Source organism: Cyprinodon tularosa, unplaced genomic scaffold (assembly GCF_016077235.1).
Source record: "Cyprinodon tularosa strain WSP-4 unplaced genomic scaffold, ASM1607723v1 ctg578, whole genome shotgun sequence".
NCBI lineage: Eukaryota > Metazoa > Chordata > Actinopteri > Cyprinodontiformes > Cyprinodontidae > Cyprinodon > Cyprinodon tularosa.
In genome coordinates this window covers 159,527-171,100 of record NW_024039316.1, presented here as the reverse complement: position 1 = coordinate 171,100, position 11,574 = coordinate 159,527, and the positions used below count along the sequence as shown (strand labels likewise).

Below are 11,574 nucleotides of genomic sequence, written 5' to 3'. Positions count from 1 at the left end.
AGAACATACTGCTGCTTATCGCGGCTGTGAAGCAAGCAAAAGGTCTGAAGAAATAAAAAAAATGAAATTTGAGCTTGGAATAACTTATGCTGAAGCTGCAAAAAGGATCCCATCTCAGTCAGAAAAACCCAAACCTACAGTTCAACACACGGCAAATTTCAAACCTCTAGAGAAATCTCCAAAAATTGATGAAGACTCACTAATTGTTAAAAAGACAAATTTTGTTCTTTTCATGGTGGAAGTGATTAATTGTACTGCTCAGACGACAAAAAAAACAGAAAAAATCAAAATAATAGTGAAGGCTGCAGAAAAATATCTGGATGTTAAAGATATGAACTGGGAGATGGTTGGAAGCATGATGGAAAGACCAATGGGACCATCAGAAACTGGCAGAGGTACGATGACCTAGAGTAAATTAAAATTATACGGGCAAATGTAATTTAGTATAATTTAGTATTATGTGGGTTTAAGTTACACAGGTTATTTTATTGTATTTTTTTTTTTTTTTTTTTTTTTTTTTTTTTTTTGGGGGGGGTGAATCGTTTCCTGTTTCCTTGCTTTACTCCATATCAGTTGGTGGCGGTAATGCACATTTCACAAGTTTGCCAACCGCCATAAAATCTCATAAGAAGAAGAAGAAGAACAGCTTAGTTCGTCAGAAAAGAAAGGATTAGCAAATGGAGGCTGTAGCCATGGTCGCTGTGTGAAAACTAAAGGTTTGTGCGCTGATGTTCGCTTTAGTTTTTACTTGAAACGTTTTCTTTTGTTACTTTTTTAAATATTTTTCATCATAAAAGTTTTTTAGCTACCGCTGTGTCGTTTGGTTACCGTTAGGTGAACAGTTGTTTCACTAGCATCCAGCTAGCGGTATTAGCTAATGTTATTGTTGTCACAGGCTAACGCTGTTTATCCTTAATGGTTCTACACTGTGATTAATTTGCCTATATAACTGTACTAACACGCCTTGTATTCACAGTATATTTAACGGATGAGTTATTTGGTGATTGCTAGTTCAGCTGTATTGAGCGATTTCCTGGCATCTCATTTCCAGTTTACTTGTTTTCAGTAATTCATTATATATAGATAAGTTGTTGATGATAATTTGACATGTAGGTGTTAATTTTTATCGATATTGTAAATTTTGTTCATAGCTTTATTTCTAAAGTTTAATTCGTCGTATTCTCTTTAATATTAAGAACCCGATTATTTTCCATTGGTTCAGTTTGTTTTTAACCAATGTATTTCTCTACTTTTTTTTAAGTGATAAGATTTTTAAATTGCAGGTTAAGTTTAATTTTGTAGACGTATTTGCTTGTTGTTACTCAGACACACGAATCGATACTTTTGCAGACGTGTCGATGCATCGGATCATCGGCTCTAGGATCGATGCATCGATAAAAAAAAGATAGATATTTACACCCCAAATAATAATTAATTAAAAGCAAGTATTTAATTAAACAAAATTGGTGCATTGAAATGTTAAAGTTAGAAATGTTCTCAACAGACCTTTCCTGTCAGTGTCCATTAGGACCGATACTTTGATACTAGTTTAAAGATGTGCTGCAGGTCCTTTTAACATTAGAATTAAAAAAATAAATGCATTACATGAATATCCTATTTTTGTGTCAATGCCTTAATAATAGTCAAAGTATGGCAAATATTAAGCAGGAAAACATGCATCCTTTAGCTGTATTTTTATTGTGAGATGTGAGTCCTACGTTGTGATGCATTTTGAATCAAATGAAAATTTAAAATCTTTTTCAGCATTTTACCAGATGATAATTTTACTGCTAGATGGCAGTAATTCTCACACAATATCCCTTTAAAACAAGATTATAATCCTTACCTGAGTTCTCTCAGACCTTCCTTAAAGATCTAAACTAAAACGATAAGTTTAGGTTTTTTTTACATTGGAAGGCTCAAATAAAAATGTTTAAAATCTTCTTCAGCATTTTGCCCAATGATTACCTATCATTTTTGATCCCAGGTTAATACGCTACATGTGCTAACACATTGATGCTTCCCAAAAATGACTTTTGAGCTGATTGAGCTGTAAAATTCCTGTGGTTTCAGTCATTCGCTGTTCTAATGGTTCCTTCCCATTGGTTGTTATAGTTATTTAGACTATTTGCAGATTTTGAGGGATCTTTTCCATGTTCCCTGCTTATTTCGTTTCTAGCAGCTATAATGATCACGCAGTTATTCCAAAAAAGAAAATTAAAGACAATTCGCTGGACTTTGTTTTCACATTTGAAGTAATTTAGCTTCCTAGCCAGGAAGCTTTTTCAATTAAAAATGCCAGGAATAGCGTTGATTTTTAGGTTTTTCTTTGTTTTGTTTTTTTAGATTTTGGTATTCTCCTGACATCTTGAATTGAAAAAGCAAAATGTCTTCAAACTTGGAAACTATTTCAAGTTGATTGTGTTTAATTTTCTTTTTTGGAATGACTATGACCTGCATGATTGAGAACCTTCACCAGCAATATACAGAAATGTTTGTTGCTCCATGTCAGTCACTAAATTTAACAGAAATTCACCATTTAAAGAAACAAGGGTAGTATTTATTTACTAGGCTTTAGCTTTGAAGCCAACAATAAATAGATAATGAGGCTATCCCTGTTTAGGATTATAAGCTAGACTTTAAGTTGTTTTTCTTTAATATCTAAAACAAAGTGTGTGTGTGTGGGGGGGGGGGGGGGGGGGGGTCACTTTTCTGGTAACTTTAGTTTATTCTTTGTCAGTATTTAATAACTTAACTCAGGTCTCTTAAGTTATTTTTCTTTAAAACAATTCTGTTATGGTTAAAAAAGTTGATTAAATAAAGATTTAATTGGAAGTCTGTGTTTGTGTTCTTTATTAAAATTAAATCATTTAGCAATATTATAAAAGTCCAGGCAGAGCTGCACATAAAATATGGTTTCAAATCTTTTCAATAATTATCGATATCGATCAATATGCATTTTTTTTATCGATAAGCTTTTTTTCTATATCACCCAGCCCTAATTATGACCTAATTCAATGCCAGAATCAAAAAAGAAAAATGTCTTGTAAAAAAAAAAAAAAAAAGTTACCTTGTGCCAAAATGCTGATTTGTTGTTTTGTTTTTCTCTCCTTCCTGTATCAGTTGTAGCGAGCACAGCAGCCATGTCTGAATCTCTGTATGAGAAGTTTCTGGCTCCAGAGGAGCCTTTCCCTCTCCTCTCCCAAAGAGCCAACCTCAGTGACGTAGGAACGCTGGATGTCAGCGAGTTCAGCTGTCAGCTCTCGTCATGTCACAGAACAGACCCTCTACACCGTTTCCACAGCAACAGGTAAGCAGGAAGTGTCTTTATGCATGTTTGGTATCTTGGTCTCCTACCTGTTATCTTACTTCCTTGTTAAAGCAGCTGTATGAGGAGGAAACTTCCAGTATGTGTGAATCAATATAAAACTTAATGATATATATGTCTTTGTTTATAGTTTAACTGTCTTTTCTACAACATGATGGAATAAATGGACCAGGTCTTAAGTTCCACTGTGTTAAAACCTTTTTTGCTCTTTCGCACTTGTATTGATATTGTTTATAAGTATGTGTTGCCTTTTTTTCTGTTCAGATGTTGGTAAACAATATATTGAGTTATAGTGTATTTAGGAATAATGGGTCTGAAAATACAGGGTGGTGAGGGGTTTGCTTCTGGATTATCCAGAGATGAGCCCAAAGCTTGATTTATGCTTGACGCGTCCACAAGGTCCCCATGGCCAGATTACGTCATTTAGGTCTTCCACGCCCCTCTGCACGGACCTAGGAAAATTTGTAACTACGCAGATCAAACCACGCAGAAAACATGGCCAGGTTTCGCAATTGTAAACATCTGGAGCCATTCCGTGATTTAGATCATAAATACCACAATTAACAGAAGATTGTGTAGAAATAGTCAATACACACTAAGTGTCAGATCAGCAAACCCCCTTTATCCTTTTAGGTTATCCCTTTAGCTTATCCCCGGCCAGAACGCGGAAAGGTGCACAGTGTATAAATGCTGTAGACGCTGTGACGGGCGGCTCATTTACCGCACGGATAATCCGTGCATCGAGCATAATGAGCTCTTAAGGGCAGATGTGCTTCCCTCAGTTCATGACGAAACAGGTTTCTGATGCTTGATGGTTCCCACTTGAAGCTAACATAGATTCCATTCTATAACTGAAGGTCATGTACTTTATCTTCATTTCAAGAATAATTGAGCTGCGAAAAGAACAGCCTTCATTTTACAACTCGGCTACTGAGCAGCGTAGTTCCTTGTTTACAGTGCATTTATCTTGAAATAAGAGGAGCAACTTTTCGTGCTATTATTTTCCCACTGGCTGTAAAGCCTGGTTAATCCCAGGAACAATTGGCTTTTAGTGGCAGTGGGAATAGCTCACTGATGCGTGACCTGCGTTAAAATCCCCTCTGCTCTGATTGGCATGCTGTGGAAACACGCCATACTATTGAGTGCTACGTACAAACGTCAACACACCGTGCCAGTCACTTATGATTTAAAAAAAAAACTGTTTTCATTCGATAAATGTGGTACAGCAAAAGTAAGAGCGTTTGGGACAGATAAGCGAGCGAAATGATACAGAACACTGACTAAGCACCAGGCTCCTTCTATGTTGCTCTCCATTGTTTACTTTCCTGATAACTGTCAGGAAAACACACATCAACACACATCAACAGGGGGGACAGAGGCCATGCAGCTCACCGGCGGGGGGTTAGAACCAGCTTCTATTGCCAAATGTCGATTGTTGGCGGTTTGATCCTTGTTTGAAAACCTGTCTGAAAATGATGTGCCATTAGGTTTTGTGGATATTCCTTTTAAAATCCACCGGCTCTCTGTGCAGGTGGAACCTCACATCCTGTGGGACGAGCGTTGCCAGCTCGGAGTGCAGCGAGGAGCTTTTCTCCTCTGTGTCTGTCGGCGATCAGGATGACTGCTATTCCCTGCTGGATGACCAAGAACTAACGTCCTTGGATTTGTTTCCGGAGGGCAGCGTTTGCAGTGACGTCTCCTCTTCCATCAGCACATACTGGGACTGGTCTGACAGTGAGTTTGAGTGGCAGGTGGGTTTTTTGGAGATTTCTTTAACATTTACCACTTGTTCCTTAGTTTGTCCTTAAGGTCTATGTGAAATTTTTTTTTTTTTTGTTCCAGTTGCCAGGAAGTGACATCGCCAGCGGGAGTGATGTCCTTTCTGACATAATTCCAAGTGTGCCAAGTTCACCGTGTCTGTTTTCCAAGAGGAAACCAAAGTCTCACCCTCATCGCAACCTGGATGAACTGCCTTGGAGTGCCATGACTAATGACGAACAAGTAGGCAACGCCTCAAAGTCTCCATATTGTCAGCCATTTGGAACAAAATAAAAATGTTTGTCTGTTGTCACGTCTAGGTGGAGTACATAGAGTACTTGAGTCGGAAGGTCAGCACAGAGATGGGCCTGAGAGAGCAGTTGGATATTATCAAGATAATCGATCCCTGCGCCCAGATCTCTCCCACCGACAGCGAGTTCATCATCGAGCTCAACTGTCTCACCGATGAGAAACTCAAACAGGTGAGCAACACCCTGAAATATATACAGATTACAGTGATCAAAAGCTTCTTCTTCTCACTTAGCTATCAATTAATGACTTAAAGGTCAAATAGAAAGGAATGCCTCTAGAGCAGTTTTATGGTGTGTTATGGTCGTTTATCCTTTCACGCTAAAAATGCTCCAAGTATTAAAAATTGCCAGAATTTTACAGTGTGCTGGGCGCCGCTAGGGATCCCCAGCTATGGCGTCAGTGTGGTCAAACATCCTCTCACAGCATCAGTTGGTTTTACATACCAGTGGCTTGTTTTCTCTGTTGTATAACTTTAAAAAAGTGCCTGATGGCAATAAAGCTGATTCAACTTTTTATTTTTTATGAATTATTTTATTTCATAAAACAACAACGATGTATTTAACAAGGTAGTTTTTTGTATTAAATACTGACTGAAATAACAGAAATTGATTTCTTACATATTAATAAACTCATTTATTAGATATAACAACTGGTTCCTATTAGGTCACTGAATATGAAATACTTGCGACTTCCAGTGAACAGAGATGTGAATCTATCATTGGAAGTTGTGCTAACATACCGTCAGACTATTTTCCACTTTGTTTCAGTAAAGTAGCTGGTAAGTGGGATTTAGCTCTGTTTTTAGTCTAATCCATCAATCAGTGCTGGGACAGACTTTCAGGTTTTAAACAGCTGGTTCTGGTTTTGGTTGCTCTTTGAGGAATGTTAAATCTAGGCTCCATGAAGTCATTAACTCACAAAAACCTTCTACTGTGCTAATTGCTATTATGTCTTTTCCTATCCTGTTAGAAATGTTTTACCTAAAGTCTCTCTTTTCTATCATCGCATTCTCACCTTTCAAACACAGTAGAGACGTTATGCTGCCACGCAGCGTGGCTAAATAGAAGCTACTTAAGAGAACCGTTGAAGTTAATCCAGTTTTTATATTTACAAGCAGAACCCCAGATAGTTCATTTTCCATCATTATGTCCATTAAACAATGCAAACAATCCCGGACCAGATTCTAGATCCATTCATGACGATTCTGCTCCAGCATGCCTCCTTCCACCCTGGTATCACTAGTCTTGCCTATTCTAGCGAGCCTTTGTTTAAGAATGGACAGTGGGGCCCTCTACTGGATGTCTGCAACATTACAACACAAATAAATGCCTTAAACAGATGTTATTAATTATTGGGATGGAATAGATTTTATTCCAATAAACAATAAATCCACAAATAATCGTATGTTTATTGTTTTCTTCTATACTTAACCTTCTCAGACATTCAAATACACTTTAAGTTTTTCTGTTTTCTTTAAATACTACAAAGTAGGTATGAAAATCAGGAAAAAACTAGATGTATCACAAAGATCTCCTATAATGAATTGCGGAAACAACCATGTAGCTCTGGTTTGAAACAAAACGAAGTGAGACGGATATAGTTTTCTTCCCCTGTGTGATGCTTTCAGGTGCGTAACTACATCAGGGAGCACAGCCCCAGGCTGAGAGCCAGCAGCACCAGAGAGGGCTGGAAGAGGAGCAGCCACAGCAGTGCCAGCACAGGTGGGGTCAGCGCAGTGAGCAGCAGCAACGCCAGCATGGTCAGCTCCGCCAGCTCCTCCACAGGCTCTACTGCCTCCAACTCTGTGGCAGGTGAGGCCCAGCCAGGACGTTTCTACTCTGATCGGAGTTCTTCCTACAATGCTCAATGCTACATCATTCCACACTCTGATTTGTTTACTCTTGACATATTTAACTGGACAATAATGTTTAAAAGCCTCTTATTTTGACCTAAAACAATCTTTACCAGCTAGTTGAATTTTTCCCAGATGTTCTGTTTCCTTTTTCCCCTTTGGGATGGGCGGTTCTGATTTATCTTGCTGTGTCTCAGGTGGTACAGCCTCAGCCTGCAGTGGAAGCAACATCAGCAGAGCCCACAGTGATGGAAACCTTTCGAGCGCCGCTGAACGGATCCGAGATTCTAAAGTAAGAAACTTTTGTTTTGTTAAGATGGATTATGTTGATTTTCTGTTGTTTTTCTGTCTCTCAGGAGAAGACGTTTTACTACCGTAATACATGAAATAACTAGAAAAACACCCTGAGAGTGCAAACCTCTGCCAAGCAGCAAATTGTATCGCATATTATGACTTCCACCTATAGCTACAACTGGCACATGATCTGAATCATTACCAAATTTAAATGAATTGTTACTTGGAATGAGGCACGACTCTGGCAAAAAAAAAAAAAAAAAAAAAAAATGATCCAGTCAGAGGTTTCAATTGATCCTGCTAAAAAACCAACAACTCTCCCTTTTCTTCAGTATAGTACAGCTGAGGCTGTAACTACTCACTGCTCCCACCCTCTGGTTTAGGGGGGAACTGCTTGTTTCACCAAATATGCCTATCTCTCAATGCAGGAGAATCTTTTAAAACTTCCTGTAACCAGATTATGATTTGGATTATCACCAACAACCTCCAATAAGAAAAAACAACCTCCTTGGCAGAAGTAATAATCTTCACCATTTTGGTGTGAAAAGTTAGCCGCCTATTTAGGTTTCATAATATTTCTTAGTTATAAAAAAGGAACAATACATTAAATGACATGCAGGAATTTCTTCTAGGAAACTATCTTTTTGGTATGACGGAGTATTAGGTCCAGGCTAGAGATTTTTTTTTATTTCGAGAATAAATTCGTAATATTATGAGGAGAACATGGTCACAGCGTTACGAGAATATGGTCACACCATTTTAATAAGGTCCAAACATTACGGGAATAAAGTTGCAGCGTTACGGGAATAAACCAATTGTAAAAGTAATATTAGGAGCATAAAGTTGAAAAATGTTTAGTTCAACCTTACAGTTTTTTCCATTTGGAAGGCCTCCTTGTCATCACTCTAATCTTTAGCTTCCTATCAGATCCAACTCTAAACTCTTTGCTAAATGTTTGTATTATTTCCTGCGAGAAAAAATGTGAAATTAAATTTAAACCTTAATCTGCTGAAGGTAATAAATGATTTGGTGTTCATTGTATGGAAAATGCTGGAACAATCTGGGAGTGTGACGTCTCCGTCTTGTTCAGCCCTGGTTTCCATGGAGTCGTCCATGTCCAGAACTCACCTCTCGTCTCTCCCTCCTCACTTTTCAGAAACGATCAAAGCAGCGTAAGCTCCAGCAGAAAGCCCTCCGCAAGCGGCAGCTGAAAGAGCAGCGGCAGGCCCGCAAAGAACGTCTGAGCGGCCTGTTTCTGAACGAGGAGGTCCTGTCGCTACGGGTGACGGAGGAGGACGATCACGCCGATGACCTGGACATCCTGATGTGACACCAGTGAACCAATCAGTGCTCCCTCTAGGCCTGCAAGCTCCTGCCCAGTCCGATGCTTTGGAGCCCGTAGGGTCTGCTGACGTACCCCAGGCTGCCTCTGCGCTCCTAAAGCGATTAGTCACAGCAGTGTGCTTGGCAGCATTTGCTTGTAGTGGCTATAACTTAGCTCGACATAATACTGAACATGCTAGTGCTTTACCTGTCTCCTGCTGCTACGTATCCCTGCTAATCGCTGTGATGCTTCGATCTCAGTGCAGCCTGCTTAGAACGAGAGGCTGGCAGGTCTGCGTCCGTTAAACTAAGATCGATCCTTTTATCTGTCAGCTGCTGCTACTAAAACCACCTCAGACAGGAGGACAGATCAGTCACTTTTTATTTTGGACAAAATATTTCCATTGTTTAAGAAAATCAGCTCTTCATTTCTCACACTCCTTTTTGCTTTGTTTGTGATTAGCTAACTAAATTTAAGTTGTTCTTAGAGGTGAGCTGGTCTGTCTTCCTATCTGCTGAGCGTTGTGGCCTCATTTCTCTAAGGCTTAGATGGAGCACTGAACCCCTGCATGTTTAAATCGCTGCCCCCACCAACACCCTTCAGGGGGCAGTAGTTATTAACCTGCTTCTCAGTTTATTTTAATGTATCCTTCACTAAAACGACTCGTCTCGGTTGTAAATAGTTGGTCTCATGTCCTGCTTAGTGGCGTCAGCTCAGTTCGCTCTCTGTTTATTCCTCCTGGGAAGTTTTTGGTTGTCGCAGCCGAAAGCCGCCATATTTGTTCTGTCTTATAATTCTTTTTATCACATTCTCAAACTCAGATCTTTGTTTCTGATCTGAGCTGATCTTTGGATTCTACAAAGTGCATCTGCTGTATGTTTTAAAGCTGCAAAATGATGTTACACCACAAAAAAAAACCTAACTCTAACAGGATTGTTTTAATTCTTTTGACATTTCTAGATATTTTTTGTTTTGTTTTTTCTCATTAAGCTGAGCTAAACCGCCGCAGTTAGCGCCACAAAGCCTGCTGCTTTTACATGTACTGTTCATAAAGAAATATATTAATGACAACAGTTATGTTTAAAAAAACAGGTTTATGTCTTCTGTAGCAATGAAATATTAAGATTCTATTTTGGAAATTTAAATAATTTTGAAACAAGTGTGATTAAAATAAAGTTTGTGTGAATAAGGTACCAAGAACTCCTGAAAATAAATGAATTTAAAAGTGACTTCTGTGTAAGAATTTTATTTCTAGGAGGATTTATTTACAGTGTGTAACCGACTGGAATTCAGACTATAAAAAAATCATGGAATTAAGGTGAACTCATCAAATATATCTGAATTTTAAGAATAGTACATGTTGGCTTTATTGCAGCATGATGGGCTGTTTTTGTTTTTTGGACATTCAAACCGATAAGAAGCTGGGCAGACATCGGACCGATTGACAGTCTGTCATGGGGACACATCCCCTGCTTAAGCTAACGGTCCTGTTTTGGACTAAGAGGATAACAAATATAAAACCATATTTTATATAAATAGTCATTTATATTACTCTGTAAGCTTCTCTTTGTTTCTTGTAAGTGCAGCGTACGTAAATTATTTGATGGCTGGAGAATCACCCAAATATACTACAGGATGAACAATTGTCCTGTTTGCTTTTCTTGTGCTCTATAACCCCATGACAAAAAAACCTATTTATTTTCCCATCTTCTAAACCTCAAAGTGTCTGTAAGCCTACTCCGTCGAAAAATACCTTTGCTATACAAAGAGAAGCTGATCTAATGTTTTATTTAATACAGAAGATGGCAAATTATTCAAGCAAATAAAATCAATTCAACATCACTAACAGAATAAGTTCAAATGGAAGCAAATACAGTAAAATAGTCGATGTTAAGCAGCAATAAAGATAAAGGCTATAAATTATGATTCCAGGAGCTTATGAGAGAAAAACCATCACAAACATTTAGCAAATGGGATGTGACCAATATAAAATAAAAACAACAAAACAAGTAAAATAGGAGCATTAAATCCAAATTTTCCAACAGAGATGATAATTTGACTGCACCTTTAGAGTTAACCAGTTTCAGATGCTTAGAATATAAGTAAAAATTCTATTCAGTTTATTTCTATAGCGCCAATTCACAACATGTCATCTCAAGGCACTTTACAGTTCACCTAGATCATACAGTCAAATTAATCCAGAGTTTTCTATCTAAGGAAAACCAGTTGATTGGATTGACTCCTTGACTTCAAGGCAATCCCTCACACTAAGCATGCTTGTAGCGACAGTGGAGAGGAAAAACTCCCTTTTAACAGGAAGAAATCTCCAGCAGAACCAGGCTCAGTGTGAGCGGCCATCTGCTGAGGCCGACTGGGGTTTAACTGTAAACCAGCTCCACAGGTGGCCCCCCGTCCAGGAGACATACACTATATTGCCAAAAGTATTTGCTCACCCATCCAAATTATTGGAATCAGGTGTTCCAATCACTTCCATGGCCACAGGTGTATAAATTCAAGCACCTAGGCATGCAGACTGTTTTTACAAACATTTGTGAAAGAATGGGTCGCTCTCAGGAGCTCAGTGAATTCCAGCGTGGAACTGTGATAGGATGCCACCTGTGCAACAAATCCAGTCGTGAAATTTCCTCGCTCCTAAATATTCCACAGTCAACTGTCAGCTGTATTATAAGAAAATGGAAGTGTTTG

At 38.6% G+C, this 11,574-nt stretch overlaps 1 protein-coding gene across 1 annotated transcript; it reads left to right on the top strand.

Moving 5' to 3' along the window:
- The first annotated feature begins 645 nt into the window (after positions 1-645).
- Positions 646-10,097, top strand: fam199x (family with sequence similarity 199, X-linked). The gene is made up of 8 exons (XM_038306281.1): positions 646-716; positions 3,124-3,310; positions 4,860-5,079; positions 5,171-5,329; positions 5,407-5,568; positions 7,026-7,209; positions 7,448-7,542; positions 8,701-10,097. The coding sequence occupies exons 2-8, from the start codon at positions 3,144-3,146 to the stop codon at positions 8,872-8,874; spliced, it is 1,161 nt and encodes a 386-aa protein (XP_038162209.1). The 5' UTR covers positions 646-716; positions 3,124-3,143; the 3' UTR covers positions 8,875-10,097.
- Positions 10,098-11,574: the final 1,477 nt, after the last annotated feature.

Coding starts and splice junctions, on each gene's coding strand:
- fam199x (XM_038306281.1), top strand. CDS start 3,144: ATGTCTGAATCTCTGTATGAGAAGTTTCTGGCTCCAGAGGAGCCTTTC. Junction 5,569..7,025: donor CCGATGAGAAACTCAAACAG/GTGAGCAACACC, acceptor TGATGCTTTCAG/GTGCGTAACTACATCAGGGA. Junction 7,543..8,700: donor AACGGATCCGAGATTCTAAA/GTAAGAAACTTT, acceptor CTCACTTTTCAG/AAACGATCAAAGCAGCGTAA.